Genomic DNA, 19797 nt, shown 5'->3' with positions numbered 1-19797 from the left:
GTTTTGTGTTTAGGGGCTACTTTCTATGTACCTGGACACTCTGGTCACTTTACTGTACAGGTACCTGCATCATACATATGTATGGAGAAACACTGACAGGAGAACTGATGACACTTCAGAATGAGTGTTTTGGTGGAGAAATCTCCATTAAAAAAGGCAGCTGGTTCTGTTTTGTGGAGGCCACAAAAGATGGCTGATTATCGCCAGTGTCTCAGTGAGTGTTCAAACCTAGGTGTCCCATGACTACTGAGAACAGGTGGGTCCATTGCTAAGGCAATGGGCAGCAAAGATAATTTGGGTAAGGACTGGAGTAGTTTACAGAAATGCTGAGAAGATACACTGAGACCAGTAGAATTTTTTTCCTTCCTAACTCATGAAATGTGTAAGATCTTGGCATCAGGAATCTGTGGAAAATGGGGAAATGGACCATCACCACCAAGGTAATTAATCTCTTCTGAGTGTTTTGGTGCAGATCTGTGTATTAGACACATAGAATCATGGAATAAATTGGAAGGGATATCAAGGTACCATCTAGTCCAAACCCCTGCTCAAAGAAGGCTTAAATCAGGCTACTCAGGAACTTGTCCAGTTGAGTATTGAACTCAGAGCTGAGTCTCATCCTCAGATTAGTTCCAGCATCTCTGGACAACCCATTCCAGTATCATATCATTCCTAATATAAAAAAACCGAAATCATACTCAATGTTGAGTCAGAATTTCCCATAGTCCGTCTTGTGTTCTGTTGCCCCTTGGACTGTCACTGTGCACCTCCAAGAAGGGTTTGTCTCTGTGTTTTCCCTGTATTCCCTGCTCAGATGGTTGTAGATAGCAGTAAAGTACTACTGATTCTTTTTCGCTTGCAAGTTGAGAAGGCCCTGCTACCTGAGCCTGCCCTCATATATCCTGACCGTATTGGGATGTCTGGAGCTGAGGAGGACTGCAATGATGTCATGTGGTTATGCAGAGAGGAAACTGGAAAGGCCAAAGCCTAAGTAGAGTTTTATTTGTCTGCTGCCATAAGTGAAAATAAAAGATGTTTCTATAAATACGGCCACCCCCGGCTGGCCACTGGCCACAAGTGCTGTTCCTTATGTTGGTGTTGGTTTATGTTTCCATGTTGGTGCTGGTCCTGTTCAGCATCTTTGTTGTTGATCAGGACAAACTGTGTGCCCTCTTATTCAGTTTGCAGATGACACCAGGCTGGGTGGGAATGGTGATTTGCTCAAGGACAGGGAGGCTCAGCAGGGGAATCTGGACCCGCTTTCATTCCTTTATTCTCATAAACAAAACTTGAGAGTTTTTTTGAGAGATTCACCACATAAATGGATTAAGCAGGTGTCTTATTTCTGAGTGTGTTTGGGAGCTCAGGCATGGGAATATTTGATCATTTTGAAGATGCCTCACCCTTAAGCCAATTGCAAGACATCCAAAAAATAGTTTTCTTGCTAGACTAATGCTAGTGATCATGGTGATCAGTCAGTCCATTCAATTTTTCTCTAAATGTGGGATACTAAGCTACCATTTTGCATTTCCCAGTTCATTCTGGTTTTTATGTATTTGTTTGTTATTAAGCATGGAATGCTGCTTAATCTTAAATCAAGGTAGCATTGCTTTTCTACCAGTGAACATCCTTGCTCACAAATAGTTAACATTTTGTGTAGGGAAGCAGAGAAATGTTCTTTTTAGCTTTTGTGTTTCTGCATCCATGAAAACATCTACTAACTCTTTGAAACACTAGTATTTGCTAATATCTTTTGAGTTTGTCCAGAGTACTCAGGTATTTTTGGCCCATTTTACATATGAAGTAAGTAATTTATTCAGTATGAGTCAGGCAGAATTATTTAGTTTTATCCTCTCCCATCTTTGAGCCACAAAAAACTGAAAAAAATGCACAAGCTTCTTATATTACAGGATGTCTTCTACTCCTTCAGAAAAGGGTATATTTTAACATATCATTTTATAATGCTGGATTGGAAAGGGAGATGGTGTCCCATTTAGTTTCAGGAAATTCAGTCTGTACATCTGGGGTCTGAAATTCAGTCTTGTAACTGACACAATAATCTGCACTTAATCCCAGACTATTACTCTGCCCCAGAAGAGCAATGAAAGGGGAACGCATTCTGAATTTATACTAGTTTGGACTTCAGCATGTCATTGATTCTTTTGGTAAGTTTCGTGCCCAGTCGAGTCAGGACTAAGATCTGAAAGAGGGGAGAGCAGGCTCAGCCAGGAAAGAGCTTTTAGGAATCTTAACTCTGAAAAACTTGCAGTTTTTTCAAGGGAAGAAAAATTGGCCAAAGGTGGATGGATTTTCAGAGGAATAGCAAAAGCCAGTTCTGTGACACAGTGTTTTACCTCCCTGCCAGATTCAAAGTTCCGCTCCAAACTCCTTGCTTGCAGCACCAAAAAGGTTTCTTTTTTCGAAAAAAGGTTTCTAGAAATCTCTAAGGAGGGAAAAGCAGATAATTCCTTCCAAATGGCTCAGGTACTTCCAAGTTATTATCACTGAGCTCATCACTGACATACAAAATTTCCAGCTGAATGGCTAAAATCTTAGAGTATCATAAATAGATGTAAACAAAGTCTTAGCATTTAAAATGTCAGAATACTTAACTGAAAAGATGTGCTGACATCCTAGCCTAATATTTCTTGTGTTTGCACAGATAATTTCAGAAAATGTAATAGGTCTTCCATACAAATTGCAGGTCAAATTGAAGACATATTTAAATGCTGTAAATTAATAAACATATGTCTGGAATAACTGTATTCAACAGTTTCCCATTTGCAATAAGAACTATTTTGACCAATTTTTTTCAAAGCCTCTACTTACATTTGACATGTGAAAGCAGAAACTCCTCTTTTAACAGGAAAACCAACCTAAACCAAAAATTTAGGGTTAGATATCTTAGATCTAGACCTTTGGTCCCATAGCTAGTTCTAGTGAGTTACTTGGGAGTAGGGGAAAAAAGAAGGATACATCTTCATATCAACTTATGAAACTAAATGTTGAGAACATCCACTAACAGTATGAAGCACTTTTCTCTCTTTAGAACCTAAGGAATTTTTAAGCATGCCTCATTTGCCTAGTGGTATCAAGGGCTTTAATTTTTTTGTATTTTTTCTTTCCCAAGAGAAGATTTATAAGGCAGTGGGGTAGATGGTGCTGTTCTCCAGCTGTCTGTCTTGAGGAGTTTCCTCACTGGACTAAACACAACATAATTTCTCTGTAATGTTGCTGTGGAATCTTGGAAAAACATAATGTTCCTCCTGTTATGTACAATAGATTCTTCTTTAATTGCAGCGGCTAAAAAAAAACCTTCTATCTTTATAGCTGTGGAACCAAAGCGAAAAAGTTTATGGTCTTTCACTGTCAGCAGGTTTATAGAAAATTTATAGTTTGTGCTCTGAGTTTACCATTTTTTGTTGCAATACTTACTAAAACTAGTGCTGAAAAATGCCTGTTACAGAACGGAGTTTTTCTGTCTTTAAGTTTTCCTATAAATTTAATAGCATTTGTGTATTTTTATAGATTTAATTTATACATAGAAATGTGTATATGTATTTTGAGTATATACTTTTGCATACTATACTTCATATAGTATTTTAGGTTTATCTCCTTTTCCCTCAAACTTCTGTTTTGTCTTGTCCAAAGTGCAAAAATATGTTCAGGCTGTTCCTTTTTCCTTTATTTATTTATTTTTTTAATACTATAAAATGATTAAATCCCATAAAATGATTATTTTTTTACCATTCTTTGACTCCCTTTTCAGTAGAAAATTATTGATGTTAATGACACTGAAAATTCTCAAACTTCCTTCCAGTTATTTGGAGAAGTTGAAATAATATCTTCTAAAATTTTTAATAATCTGTTTTCTTTTTTCTGTTTCTGAGATCACTTCACTGGTTCCACAAATTTTTCCATCAGTGGAAGAAGGCTACTTTTGGGGATTTTTTAAGCTGTGCTCCAGTTTAGAAGTGTTGGACCAATGATCCAGTTGAGCCAAACTGCAGTATGCATAGTCTGCTAACTTCATCAGATCACAGTGGTCATTTGTCAACAAATAAAATAAAGTAAAAAAAAAATGATGCAAACTATTCATCAATTAATCAAAATAAGCAGAATTTGCCCTTAGAAACATACCTACATATTTTTCATTTCAGTAAATGATGCTAGTTTAACCACAGAGCAGCAGAAATGTGATTTAGTTTTATTGTATCTGCATTTTATATTTTGTTAGTGCAATCAGAGTAAATTCCTCACTCTGGAAAATCTGTGTTGAGCACTGGAACTGCAGCCTATCTATAAAAGGAAAACAGGCTGAAATTTTTAAAAGGGGAGCACAGGATTTAATCAGTCACTTTTATTTATCTAAACTACGAATTTCTCATTTCCATGAGAAGTGTAGTGCCTGAGTCCTCACTGTTTCATCCCAACTAATTCTCATTAAAAATCCCTCTGTATGAAGATGCAGTTTCTGCTTTGACCTTCTTTGCTAACATGTCTGTAGTGCTCTCAGTCACAGTGGACTTGTCCCTCCTACTTCTTCAGTATTCATTAAATGTTGTTTTCTTTCCTTCCTGTGCAGGCATAAATCTGTATGGATCAAAGCCAAATTTAATTTGTATATTCCCAAACTGCAGAAATATAGCTAAGCCCCCAACCTATACCTGATCACAAGTTAGCAAATCTTTAGATTTTGTCGAACCAGTTCCACTATTTTTATATATCTATGTATCTCCTGTGGTACGTGCTCAGCAATTCCAAAACAATATTAGACCTTCATTAAGGTGAAATACATAGGGCAGCTTGGCTGCAGCTGAATACTCAATAGTTGAGAAATTATTAGATCTGAGAATATAGAGTACCCCATTTTGAACACAACATCTGCCTAGTCCTGGAAAGGAAGGTGCTGCAGCCAATTCATGTTTTTATTTACTCTCTCTTGTTACTACATGTAATTTAAAACAAAAAAAAAACAGAGTGAATGAGACAAGTCCTTCTGTATGAGGTCTGCAGAGTTTTAAAGGCATACATGATGTGGGATTTAGAAAAACAAAGTCTTTGCATAAATGTTTTGCTAAAGAACACTAAATAGCATTGCTAAATCCTGTACCTGTTCCCATACTCTAATATTTCCATATTCTAGAGCATGTAAAATCTGACATGTAATAGATCAGATTAAAGTGAGTTGTGAGGTAAGTCCTGACCTTTAAGCAAAAATACCAGGTTTTAGAAACCTTCATCTCATTTTTTTGAGAGGTGAGTCCACAGGTGGATGCACCTAATGCCAACTCTAAAGCAGGGTGAGGTAGTGGTGTTTGTTACTTTGGAGCAAGCAGCACATTCTTTGCTATGTAGAACGAGAAAGAAAGCAACCCTCCAGTAACTTTTTGCATTTCATAGTTTCTTTATATCTAAAAGCCCTTATATAGTAAGCAGAATCAGAGCCTGATTTTTTTTCAGTGTACAAAAATCAAAAATTCAGCTTCTTCATGGGATTTGGCTTGACACACCCCCCACCTCACCCTTGCCCTTTCTTGCTCTCTTGCTTTTCTTCCACAGGAAAAGTAAGTCAGGCATTACAGGATGCTGTCACAGAGGTTCTCAGCCAATCCCCAAGCTCTTGTTTGTGGCACTCACTTTTTTTTTCTCTCAGGATGTGTACAAGGCTGTGTGCTGCATGGATACTGCAGCTGTCTCTTGCTGAGCCCTTTCAGTGGGAGGACTGTGGCTTGTGGAGAGCTGCTCATAGGGTCCTTAATTTAGATGGTACACAGCAGAAGTGATGGTGGTTCAAGTTAACCCTACAGTATGTTTAATGCTGTTTACATCTGATGGAAATTTTAAATATTTGACTCCCTGGAAAAACACTGCCTCCCAAAAATAATTAATGAGGATCTTAAAAATTGCATGTAAGAAGCACAGGGCACACTCAGAGGTCAACTCTGTGTTTGCTCACTTTCTGGTTTTTTGTTTCTGACTTGGTTTTTCTGTGTTTTCTTCACTTCTGCATAGCTATTACACTGGAAGCTTTTATTTCATATCAGTATATTAGACAGAGCATACATATTGGATAATGCTTCAGATAAAAATTCAAATTCCATTTTGTAGCACACTATAGAAGTAGATAGTTTTTATGGCAGGTAGATTAACATTAATTCTCAGATTATGCAGCTTAATAAGAGGGGATGCCTTTTCTATGTATTTCAAAGCACGAAATGAAATGTGTAGGGGCAACTGGCTTAAACTTGTAGCTGCCATTCATTTCAGCCCGTGCATCCCTGCAGCCTGGCTGCTGAGAGCTGTGCTTACTTGCTGTTTTGTGAGTCTCTGCAGATGCACAGTCACCCACTCTAAGAGAACATGCACACACTCTTTTTTTTTTTCTCTCACACTGTCTGGCATACTTTCAGCACAACTCTTTGAAGACTTTCTGAACTGCTGGGTATGGTTGTCTGATTATTATTTTTTTAACTGGGAACATGTTTAGTCCAGTGTTATTTAAACAAGCTTATCTCTTTGATCAAAGTCTACAATCTGAAATTTGAACAGGGTAGAGAGGGTGGCTGGGTGGGTGAGGAAATATATCAAGTACATAGTTGTGCGTGTGCTGATGTCTCAGCTCTGTGCCTGCGAAGGCAAAAACATATATTGCTTCAGAATATTCTTGCAAATATAAAAAACTTTGCCTCTTTTAGTAGAAGTTCTGAAAGCACTGTATTATTTCTAAAATAAAACTGGTTTGAGTAAACTTTTCTTGACACTTCTAGTGACCTGCATATTCAGTTTTTCAGTTTCTTGGGTTTTTTGAAGGTTGAGCCAGATAACTGTGGAGTTGTTTAAGTATAGCATAGGCTTTGCTGGTATTCAAAGGACACTAGCTGGAGCCCATATATTAATGCATTTAGGGTTGACATTAGCCTATTTCATTGACTGAACCACAGACCACAGCAATGAAGCTGGAGAGCTTGAAACAGTTTCTGGAGGTTTTCATTTAGCTCGTTCAGGAGAACTGGTTTGTTCAAAGTTAAAATTATATGGAATGAGATAGCAAGAAGTAGCATGCATGCCACACCTTTTCATTATGTTCTCTCTTCTCTTTTTTTTCCCTTTCTAAATATAACTTTGAGAGGCATGTCAAGTTTTTTCTAAGCCAATCCTGTTTGATTATTTTAGATTACTTGACTTTTTAGTCTGATTTCAAAATTCAAGTTTGCCCGGCTTTTGTTCACAGGACTAGGAAAAAGAATTTCCTGTATTCAATTTATATATCATGCAATCAAACAACCATCTCTTAACTCTGGCGAAATGTAAATGATGTCTATTTCATCATTTTACAGAATAAAAAGACGGAAGCATAATTTTCTAGGCGAGTCTAAAGCTTTTCCTTGCTTTTTAGTGTTATTATAGTACTCTAGTAGCTGCGAGTTGCTGTTGCTGATGAAAGTAAGTTATAAATCTTCTCTTCTGCAAAGGTATCATGCGCACTTCAATTTTATTAGCAGGCATTATGGACTGGGGCTTGCTCTGTGCACATTCAGAAGCACAAACATACAGAGACACGCAGAGAGACAGACACACAGACGCGTGCTTGCACACACACACACACACACACACACACACACACACATATTCTGCTGTGCCCTATCTCGGTTACAGCACAGTCCTGCCCAGGGTCAGTACAATGTACACATTACATATTTCTAGCAAACATGAAAATGAATCCAACAGGAGGAGAGATAAGCACAGATAGATTGGAGCCTGCTGAGGAAATAAAAGGCAGTAATCTGACTGACCACTGGACTAGTCTTCCTGGTTGGATTTAAGTGTTCTTTCCCGTTAGTTGCTGCAAAGCACTGTACCCTGAAGTGAAAAATGAAACGATCAGTAAGAATGAAGTAACATTTAGACGGACAATTCTTTGGTATAACTCCAGAACTAATTGTTTCTGAAGTGATGTTTAAACCAACGTCGGCACAAGGCAAGGGCTCCTGGCTCGCAGCCAGCACCTTGTAATGCATATTAGCGCAGATGAGGAGTTCCTAAAAGTTAGAGAGAGGGAGAGGGAGGGAAGAAGAGAGAGAGAGAATGTGCGTTTTCAGTGCTCACTCTGCATTTGTTTGTATTCTCCTCCTTGCTGAGATTAGAGGAATACCTGTGTAGTGCTGCTTTATTATGATTTCTGCTGAGCCTCAGAATAGGTTCTGGTATTTTTTTTAGGTGGACTGCCAGCTGCCGATCTCGCTGTTGACAGTAAAAGCAGATATGTTCCTTGCTCACTGCCATTAGTACTGACCATGACCCTTCACACCAAAACCTCTGGAGTTACCCTGCTGCACCAGATTCAAGGCACTGAACTGGAGACATTGAGCAGACCTCAGCTGAAGATTCCCCTGGAAAGATCGCTCAGCGACATGTACGTGGAGACCAGCAAGACAGGAGTTTTTAACTACCCAGAAGGAGCCACCTATGATTTTGGTACTACGGCTCCCGTCTACAGCTCCACTACGCTCAGTTATGCCCCTACGTCTGAATCTTTTGGGTCCAGCAGCCTGGCAGGATTTCACTCCCTGAACAGTGTCCCGCCAAGCCCGGTGGTGTTCTTGCAAACGGCACCCCAGCTGTCGCCCTTCATCCATCATCACAGCCAACAGGTACCCTATTACCTTGAAAATGATCAGGGCAGCTTTGGGATGAGGGAAGCTGCTCCTCCAGCCTTCTACAGGTAAATGCTAATTTCTTTCTTATTTAGACAGATGATCTGAGAAAATTAAAACGTGGAAATCTGTTATGCCCTAATATTTGCTTTTTGTGCAAAAGAGCTTGTGATTTAACCGAATCATCGATGATATCTAGACCATAAGAAATAGCGTAGAATAAAGCAAACTGTAATTCACAGCCCACTGTGACTGTAAGCTGTAAATTTTGAAAATCTGTGTAAAAAACCCATCAGATAATGAGTGTAAATATTTCCTGGGAAAACATGAAATCATAATTGATTAAAGAATGTCAAATGACCTCAGTGTTGCAATGTATTATAATACTGTCTGAAGTATACTAAAAAGACTTCCACCATTACACATTTTTCAGTGTGAGTGGTTGTTTGTTCAGCTCTTAGATGGTAGTAAGAGTATTTTTCTCCTCTGTCTTCCTTTGCAGCGTGAGAAGTGGCTTGCATAGGAAGTTGTTCAGAAGCACTATATCCTTCCTAATCAAAGTGTTAGAGTTGACTCGGTGACAGTATTTCAGTCAGTAACCACCTTCCTGAGCTATCCAAAGAGCTGTGTGCATATTAAGATGAATTTTTCATTGAAGGGTGAGATACATTAACTGTAAACCTGGCATGCTGCTTTTCAAAAGATAGGCTTGTTCAGTGGGGTTTTTAATATTTTTGTCCCTCAGTTGGAGGTTGGTTCATGTTTTCTCTTTTTGGTCTGGAGTAGAAAGACTAAAGTATTGTTGAAAGGGGGAGATAAATTTTCATGGTTTAAATATTTATTGTCAATTGTGAAAAACATTACATCTTTTCTTGAAGTAAGTGGCAGAAATTAATAGTATTATGGCTTCTAAAAACAATCCTACATACCTATACCCATGCTGTTAACGTTTTGTGCAGTGTTTATAGCATAGCTTTGCAACGGCTTATTATATTGGGCTTCAGTGAACTAAAGTGAACAGTAAGATGTATTTTGTTTTCTGAACTGTCATTCTCTGTTGATTTGAGAGATACTGGTGAGTTTGTTAGAAGTGTAACAGCTCTGAAAAAATAAAAGCAAGTAATATTTTCCATGTTGAAGGCAAGACTCTGCTGGACTTATTTGCACAATATAACATGATGCCATGAACAGCAACGTATGTTCTGAAGTCTAACTCAGCTAGATTAAGAATCTGGTAGTAAAATATGGTCCCAGAAAACAAAATGATTGGATTTTTTTGCAATAGATTGGGCAGTTTTGGGGAGCAGGTAGAATAAAGCCTGGTGAAATCATAGATAATGGTTATGTTAAATTGTCCAATACAGTGATCTGTAAACTGAATTGATTCAAACAAAATTCTTTTTAGTGCAACCAAATACAATATTTCCTGGAAGAATAAGTATGTCAGAGCATAGTGATCTTGAATTACCAGTGACTTGAAAGTTAAACTGCACTTTGTGCTCGATTAAAAGAATGTTTTACATAGGTGTCCCGTGCAAACCTATGGTGAAAAGTGTGTAAGCAACCTTATGTATGTAAACAGTGGAGTAGCGAGTTTGTGAAGTTGAAACACGCCGGCAGAAAATGTTCTATAGTCAGGTAGTGTACTGCAGGAGGTTTCAAACCTAAGAATCACATAGACATGGAAGTTGCTATGGAAATAGTGTTCTTTTAATTTTTAAGCTGTGAATTGAGATGAGACCATTCAAAACAAAATTGAGGTACTTTTTTAGTTTAATTGCTTGAGCAAACGTGTAAGACCAGTGCTGTATTCCCCTTTTCCTGACATTTCTGATCAAGGTTGTGTGTCACCCTTGGGGATGTGTATTAGCCCTTTGAAATTGCTGAGGCTTAATGCAGCAGTAATTAGGTGAATTTATGATCTTGGATATGCCGGAAGGTTTATCTGCATACAGTGTTATACAAATGATTTAATGGCCCCTTCCAGCCATAACTCTGTGGAACGCATCTTATGTGGTAATAAGAAATGTGTTTCAAAGTGCTGGCTATGATTATCTTTTGTTAACAGGCATGGTACTGTTCAAATTAAATTAATAAAAAAACTTTGCTCTTTTTGCTTTTCATTTTTTTGAGGTTGTATTTACAAAGTTTTCACCCTCACAACATTAAACATTAGGTCTTTCTTCGTGTGTTTTGGCATGAGCCCAATCACCAGTACTCTGTCAAAAATAATTTGAATATGTGTTCACTGCCTAGGAAATATTTAAATGTCTAGCTATTGGGTTTAAGAATAATTTCTTTTAAAAAACTTCCAATTTGCTTTATTTATTTGACTAGTCTCATTGTCTTCACTCAGGTTATGGGAGAAAAGAAAGCATAGGGCAGTGTAATCTGGCAATGAATAAATTGATGCTAGAGATTGAAAGATGTCTAGCTACCAAAATAGAGAGTTTCTGGAACAGCCTACCAGTAGGAGTGGTAAAGGCAAAATCCTTATAACATAAGTCCTAAAAAAAGTTATAATGAATCATGATTAGATTGTGATATGGCTGCCTGCTTCTATGAAAAGTTATGTAACCTTAGACTCAGTAAGTCTCCTCTGCAATTCTCATTTACCTTTCTGTGTAACTGAATTGTGCTATTTGTCTTTTAAGGCAGAAATATTTGCATTGTATCACTCTATTCTGCTCTGAATTTGACATTCAAGTGTTGCATTCAGTGATCCATTCAGTGAAATCTAGGACAATAAATAAACATTTTAGGTTGGAGCTGAGATGATATTCTGTTCGATACTTGGACAAAATGTTAAAAATTTTCAGTCACAAAACTAAAACTTACTCTGCCTGATAAGGAAAACTTTTAATGTCTTTTGATTTTCTTAGTAAGTGCTCAAAACCATACTGCCTATAGACAGGTATGTATTAATAGGTGTATGACTATATGTCTGATAATTCTGAAGTTATATTTTGTCTTTCAAATAGTGACTCTTTTTCCAAAAGTGTTAGTCCCTTGTTGTGAGATAATGGTAGGCTTCTATATCTAGCTGAAGAACATAATGATACATGAAAATAATGATTTTTAAAGAATGCAATAAATATATTAATGTCCCTTCTGGTATCTCTAAATCATAAGGCCTCAGACTTTGAGAAGTGGAGAAAAAAGGGCTTAATTAACTCAAATTGTGCTCTCTATACATAGACCTCTTTTATGTCTGATCTTGTGGCTGTTTTTATAGGTAACCAAACTAAAATACCTTCTTCTTACCTGACAACATCAAATCTCATTTCTTTTTAAAGTTTTCTTGACAATTTTTAGTAGTGTTTTTTTTTTAATTATTAAATGCTGACTAGTGGTTGATAATCATTACAGGAAATCTTGTACTCATGACTAGTACAGTAAATTGATGGAAATGTTTATTTTGTTCTTAACTATTGAATTTGAGTTCAGGTAATTTCTGGTTATTTCCTCTCAAATATTTTCAGCGAGATTTGATCCACTCAGGGAAAAACCAAAGCTTTCAGTAGCTAATTTACCTCAGAAGATTCCTACAAACAACAGCAGAACATCCTGTTTGGTGTTCCAGTGTGTCATCCCACTGGGTCTGCACTCCTCAGATCTGAAGTGAAATCATGCATATACTTAAGGCTCTTTGTAGCCTGTCTTTGGTGCTGGCTCCAAATTTGGCAAAAAAAAAAAAAAAAAAAGCTCCCTGATGAGAAACCTCTCTGTCAGTCTGTAGTGAGGGACAGCAGAGGCTGGGCAAAGCAGTGTACAAACAGAATAAGAGATTAATTGCTCCCTCACTTTTAGTGGCTAGTTTGTATCTTCTAATACTTCAGGCTCTATGTTTAGATTAATGTAATAAAGTATTTGTTTAGCATTAGCCCCAGTTATCATACTGCAATTGAGTCTGATGTTCTAATCAATATGATCACTGCTTTAATTTTAATGCTTGCTAAAATTGAGAAAGATTACAAATGTAGATTGATCCCTCTCCTGTTGTAATTCATAAATCCATCCATCCAAAAAAATAGTTATGTAACCAAATACATAAACTTTGTAAACCTTGTCTGATTCAATATGAATTTTTCTAGCTGTTCATGTTGAGTTCTTCACACAGAAGATTTTTTCCAAATTTTAAAATTAAAAGTGTTGAAATGAATACAAAGTTCAAAGATGATTTTTCTTTTCTTATTTTTTTTAAATGTAGCATAAAGTATTTCATAACATGGAGTATGATGTAATGTAGTGTTTTGCTTTGCTTTTTTTTGTTTGTTTTTCTCTAGAACGTCAGTCTGCTCAGGGGTACTCTCTTGAATAGTTCAAGCATTCAGGCAATTTCTTGAATACTTGGAGTGTTTCTGTTTTCAGGCTTTGTGCTGGTATCTCTGACAATTTTGCAGCAATAGATGACTGTAATAAAAGAGACAGGAAAACGGAGTCATCTCATGGATAGTTCCTTATCTCATGGAAATGTTGTAAAGATAAGCCCATTAAGTGTTCTGAGATGCTCACACATGACAATTATGGGGGACTTGTACTAACCAACTTCAGTGTTTCTGCAGCCCTCCTTGGAGCATATGCTGATGTGGATCATGCTGGAAGTGTGCTTGCACCATAAATCACCAATCCACACTGTTGAAGAGCACATGTGATCTGTGCCTCCTTGTGCCCCTGAATAAGGGCAGACAGTGATGGAAAGGGGTAAAAGATTTTATGCTTCCTCACTACCCTCCTTTCTGCCAAGGCAGGGAGATGGATTTCACTCGTTCTCTCTTCTCATTGAAGAAAACTTCATTTCTGCAGCAGGTTATTTTTTTGCATAAACTGCAGATGTAGGAAGTGCTTCATACATCAAGTCCTTCCCAACAGGACTTGAAATTTGTGCCTAAACCCAGGGTTGTTTAGACAGACTGTGTGAATGGGGTTCATCTGATCAAGTGTGGACACCTTTGTCTGTATTCATTTTTCCATTCCTTAGGCATCTGCTGCTGTGTGAGAGGCCAGGAGGTCACATGGGTCTAGCAGCTATGACACAGGACCTGCTGGGTAACAATCCCTTTCTGGAGGAGGAGGAGGTGTGTGTCAGTGAGGGTCACCACCTGGAACACCTCAGATGGCTTTGACAACAGCATCCAACTTGCACATGGACCCCTTCTTACTCCGAGACAGAGAGAGAAAGAGACGCTGAGAACACACATAGTCTCTTTCTAGGGCACCTGATTAAAGTAGAGCAAGTGCATTAGGCTCAAAAAAGGCAAGTTTATCTTCCTGTATTATATAAGATGGCTACATTCTATTCCAGATAGCTACTGGATGAAGATAGATACCCAGTGATATTCAAAGTTACATGAAATTAAACCCACCCATATATCTCCTGTAAAGAACCAAAACAGTCATGCTCTCTAATATTCCTTCCCATAGACACTGCATTATGTCCCTTAAGAGGGAGATGGGGAATTGACTCTGTGTCACTGGCCTTGATCACTCTTGCTCTGAGGCTATTGAAACAACAAACACTGCTGGCCATATCTGCTCTGATACGGAAAGCATTAGTTGCTGGCATCGGTTCCTTCAGCAATTGCAAAGTGAACATCAGATGCCAGCATTTTTTATTAAACCAACAAGATAGGCTGACCAGATCTAAGGCATTGCTCCAAAAAAGCACAAGAGAATAGTCTGGCAACTGAAATGCATCCACATTTCCTAAAAATTGAGATTTTGGAAATTTTTGGTTTGATATTGTTGACAATGAAACACTGAAACGAATCATGAGCTCCCTGGTCTGTCTGCAGGGAGTTTTCTATTATCTATTCAGGCATCAGAACAGAGATTAGGGCAGAGATGCCGTCCTTCAACATTCTCACTTGAAGTGCTGTTTTCATTGCATTCATTGCAGGGACTGTTCGTGAAATTTGCTGTACAGGGACAAGTCACATCTGAGCCTGAGTGGCCTTTCCAGTGACTTGCAAAAGGTTATAATTTACCACAGCTCATTAGGAACCCTGATCAATGTGACACTGGGCAAGGCAAGGCATTTCTGCTTTTCTGCCAAGCTCAGATTCCAGTTGCTGGGAGGCTTCTTGCTTCATCTCACTCAAGATATTCTTGTGCAAGACTATCAAAGCATGAGTGATACCTGCTGGAGACAAGAAGATCATAAATCTGCAGGATAACATTTTTCCTTGATAAGATATTGATAACAGCATTGGATTCAGGAGTGATCTAGGTGTTTTATTTTAACCCTTTACTAGAAAAAGGGAATATTGTTCTCAGAAGACAGAGAGCTTAAATATGACTGTCCTAAATGTAAATCCTATTTGATACATGTACACAACAATTGCAGTGGTCTTCCAACAATTGCAGTCTTACCTATGACACAACAGCCATCACCTATATAAATAAGAAATAGGAAAAGATGGCTCACTGTATGGAAACCACTGGCAAAAGTGAAAAATAGCAGTAAAGGCTAAAAGTTGAAAGTAACTAAGAGGACTTCTTAAAAAAAGTAGTTGGTGACTAACAGTGAAGCCACCAGTGGGTCGTCTGCAACTCTTCAAGGGAGCAGTTCCCCTCGTGTTAGATGGCATGGGCAGGATGTGTCAGGTTCTGCTCCCACGTGCTGCTGTCCCACAGCGCTGTCAGCTGCCAGAACCGACCTCCCCAGCAGCCAGGCAGCAGAACCAATGTGAGGTCACTGTGGAATGCTGCAGGGGAGAGCCTTCTCCCCCTCTGAGGATGAGAGAGCAGTGAGCATCAAGGCAGCCCTGGGCTGCATTTAATGCCCATGCATTCCACCTTGCATTCATAAGCCATGTGAGTAAGCAGTGTGGAGTTTTTACACCTCGATCATACTATCTAATTAAGGAAACTACTTTTAACTGATTATATAGGGAACACCTGTGTTCTTCCATTGAAGATTTTTTTTTCAGTTTCTCAGCAATCTGCAGTGCAAATGTCCAGTGCAAATTTCATTGCTACTTCCATTTTTTTCTCCTCCTTTTAGTACTTGCCATTGTGCAGAAACAGTGCTTTGATCACTGCAGCCTACTTCAGTACAGATTTGGGCTGCTAAAGGATGGCTATATAAAACTTTGTAGGATACTACAAAGGGTACATCAAAGCTGGAAGAAGAAGGAAAGGAAATTTACTGAAACACAGGAAAAGGCTCAGCTCATGATAAATAAAAATCATTAGGAAGATGTGCAGAAAGCAGCAGCTGTATTAGAAAATTATTTAGGCCCCAAATCTTAAATCACAAGGCTAAAAAACTCATAATAGCTTTCCAAATAGCCTTCATTGTGGTTTTTGCATATAGCTCTGCTAAAATTGGAATATGTAATACCTACTGCTTTCTTTCTATTTCCTTCCACTTTTAATTTCTTTTTTCTTTTAAATGTAATTCAGCCTTGTGAAATAAGATCTATTAATTCAAAAATCAGTGAAATATCAGCGAAGTTTGGGTTGAAGGGGAAGACTAGTTCCAAGTCACCTGGCATGAGCAGGGACACCTTTCACTAGACCATGTTGCTCAGAGCTCCATCCAATCTTGCCTTAAACACTTCCAGGGATGAGGCATTCACAGCTTCTCTGTGAATGTCTGGATATTAGGAAGATATTATTATTAGACTGGATATTAGGAAGATATTATTATTCTTTGCTCTGAGAGTGGTGAGGCACCTGTTCCAGTGCCTCACCACTCTCAGAGCAAAGAATAATAATATCTTCCTAATATCCAGTCTAAACAGACCCTCTTTCAGTTTAAGGTCATTCCCCCTTGTCCTGTCACTACATGCCCTTCTAGAAGTTCCTCTCTGGCTTTCTTGTAGGCGCCCTTTCAATACTGGAATGTTTCTGTAAACTCCCCTCTCCAGGCAGAGCAGCCCCAGCTCTCTCAGCCTCTCTTCAGACGAGGGATGCTCCATTCCTCTGATCATCCTTATGGTCCTCCTCTGGACCTTCTTGATAAGGTGGCCTGGAGCAGACCTCCACTACAATGTCACCTGTCCCTGCCCTCCCTTTAATCCGGACCTGGAAGTTCTCATTTGGCTCCACATCCATCCCCAGGTGGAGCTTCGTGCATTCCAGCTCTTTGTTGATATATTCTGGTGTTTAGAAACTTACTCTTTTTCCTCTTCAAGTTGATCAGAAAACAGATGGAACTTTGGAAGGTGCTAACTGTAAAAAATTGTAATTTAATTATACTGTTGAAGAAAAGTGCTATAAAACCTGATCTTTGGCAAAAATAAAATGCCACATAATACCCTGTAATCTCTGGTTTCAGTTCATAAAGCCAGTAAACATTCTTAAAACATTTTGTTTGCTGGGCCATACTGATTAAGCAGTATCTGGTTATTGCTGAATAACTTGTATCAGTCAGTGTCTAAAAAAAATTGTTTCAAATAGGCGTTCCCTGATTTCATTATTATTTACAGCTCGGACTTGACAGTGAGATCCCAGTTTCAAATTACATATGAGAGAACCCTTGTCTTCAGGACACTGTAGCCATGGCAAAGAATACTCTGGCTGAGAGTGCACAGCAAATGTAGTAACTTTGGGGAACTCATATGTCAAAGGACAGCTTTGTCTGTTTGCTTCCATCCTGCAGTAAAATAATACTTCTCCTTCAGCCATATTGATAACCACAAGCAAGGAAAAATATGTATGTTGCCAGCACATGAGCCACTGTAGCATATTTATTACCTTGCAATACCTTTTTGTGGTTTGGATAATTTAGAATGTATGGGTTGAAGAGTATGTTAGCTTATTCTTGCCATGCTATGAGAAATATAATCCTAATTTTAATCTACAGGAATATCAATTCTAGATAAAGCATGCAAACCCTGGAAGTGGTGAGAGTATTCTAATTATATTCATGGAGAAAAGTGGTGGGATAGAAATCCATATAAAATAATGTAGCTGAATATTTAATGGTAATAATATCAGAATCAGTAAAAATGCAAGAATATCTACCAGATGTATGCCATTTTAAGGAGTCAAATATTTTTAAAGCAGGTTGCACCTCTGTAATAGTTGTTACTGTTTTTTCCTTGATTTTAGCCATAAAAAAGCCAAACAAAGTGGAAGTAAATCTGATTTTACAGAGAAATTTTAAACATCCCAGAATAAAACTCAAGTTTATTTTATTGGCAGTTCTAGTAACACTGTTTATTGTAAATTCTGACTAGGTTCCTCTTTTTTTAGCTTACTTATATTGTTTAGTTTTGGCTTATATTTGACATATTAGATGGTTGTCTCAGGTAAATTTTTTTAAAATGCATTTTGAGAAAAATGACTCACTAAGTATGATGAAGGAAATTTTTGCTATAATAATGGAAAAAAACCCCATAAACTTTTCACTGAATGTTCTAGACACCATTGTATTGTAGGTATACATACACCTGATACTTGGTAGTGGGGGGATGCTGTCAAATCAGGGTTATTTTTCTTTAATTTTCCCCCAGAAATGTTGCTCAGTTTTGAGCTACAAACTCTTGAAACACCTCACTATTCACTATGGGAATCTGTTTGCATTTGATAGCTAAATTATATGAAATTTTATCTACCATACGTGCTCCATCTTTCCCCAGGGATTGCATAATGACCTGATTGCAAGAGCATCCTTCCCTGACAGAATGTGTGAAGTAGCTTCAGTGCCTGGCTGCATGACATTTCAGATGCAAATATTTCTGTGGGCAGGGGCAGTTTACTGAGAGATGAGAATCACAGAGTAATGTTAAATCTGAATGGGCAAAGAAGTTTGAAGATTATCTGGTCAACGTCTTGCTCAAAGCAAGGCTCACTTCAAAGCTAGATGAGGTTTTTCAGACCCTGATCCATCTGTGCTTTGTGGATACCCAGGAATGGAGGCTCCAGATCCACCCAGGGCAATCTGTAACAGTGCTGAACCGCTCTCACTGTGAAAAAGTTTTTCCTGTTATATAATTAGAATATTCTTTGCCCAAAGATGTGTCGGATGTGTCTCGTCCTTTCATGGTGTGCTCCAAGAAGAGCCTGGCTCTGTTTCCTTTAAAAGAGTCCTGTTACACTGTTGAAACAGCAATAAATCCTGCTTAGTCTTCTCTTTGAAAAACTGAACAAATCCAGTTCCCTCAGCATCTCCTCATATGCCATTTGTTCCATCCCTCTCCTCGTCTTTGTGGCTGTCCCTGGACTTGCCCCAATTTGTCAAAAGCTGGCTTCAGATTGGAAGCCCCAGATTGGAAGCAGTTTTGCAGCTGCCAAGGACAGGGGAACCAGCTCTGCTCTCAGCCTCCTGTAGATGTTCATATTAGTACAGCCCAGTTCCTGCTGTGTTTCTCAGGTGCATTGCTTTGTGTTTTCCAGTGCTAAAATTCACGGGATTCCTGCTGGGCCAATTCTCCAGCCTGTTGAGGTCCGCCTTACTGGGAGTTTTGCTCTGCAGCAAATCCACCACTCTGCATGTTCCCTGTCCCCCAGCTTGGTATCTGTCATAACTTGCTAGGGATGCAATTTCCCCCTTCATCTCTCTTGTTAGTGAGATATTCACCTCAGTATTGATTGCCCACAAATACTATGCAAACTTGCCAAATTTCAGCTGCTGATAAAAGTCTGTTGAGACTAGCAGTCATTTTCCATCCACCTTATAGTTCATCTGTGCAGCCCATATTTCACTTCACTGGGATTGAGAAAATTGGTCTCTCTTGTGCTTTTAGTGCCTTTCTTCTGTGTTTGGCAAAAGTCACTTCAGCAAAATGCAGTAAAAAAAAATGAGCTTGCAGTATGGGAAGATGGCCTGAAGAGAAAATAAAGGTGGTCTTAAGGAAGAACAGGATGGGGCCAGTGCAGAAATCTGATGGGTCTGGTGAGGTAGAACCTTGGAATCTCTGGCGAGGTGCTGTAGCACGCTGTAGTGAGCTGTGAGACAGAGCATGGAGGAGGAAGATGTGCTCTAGTAGCAGAAGATAGATGATGTTCCTATAAGAGTTTGAGGTGAACTGCAAAAGTAAGATGAAGGAGAACCCCAGAACAGTAAAAGTTGAAGAAGTCTGAACTGGAGACAAATAGTGGAATTTAAACACTCTCTGGCAATGTGACTTGGATTGGGAATGGGCAGTATGCACAACCAAAACAGGGCAAGCCTGTGTTAGCAAAGCAG

General features: G+C 38.6%; 1 protein-coding gene across 1 annotated transcript in view; it reads left to right on the top strand.

Moving 5' to 3' along the window:
• ESR1 (estrogen receptor 1) overlaps nt 1-19797 on the top strand; it is a 161203-nt gene that overhangs the window by 43762 nt on the left and 97644 nt on the right. Inside the window, 1 exon segment of the mRNA XM_018919943.3 lies at nt 8221-8725. Within this exon segment, the coding sequence (XP_018775488.2) occupies nt 8221-8725 (505 nt within the window).

This window comes from Serinus canaria, chromosome 3 (assembly GCF_022539315.1).
Source record: "Serinus canaria isolate serCan28SL12 chromosome 3, serCan2020, whole genome shotgun sequence".
Classification (NCBI taxonomy): Eukaryota; Metazoa; Chordata; class Aves; order Passeriformes; family Fringillidae; genus Serinus; species Serinus canaria.
This window is presented reverse-complemented; position numbering and strand designations above follow the sequence as displayed.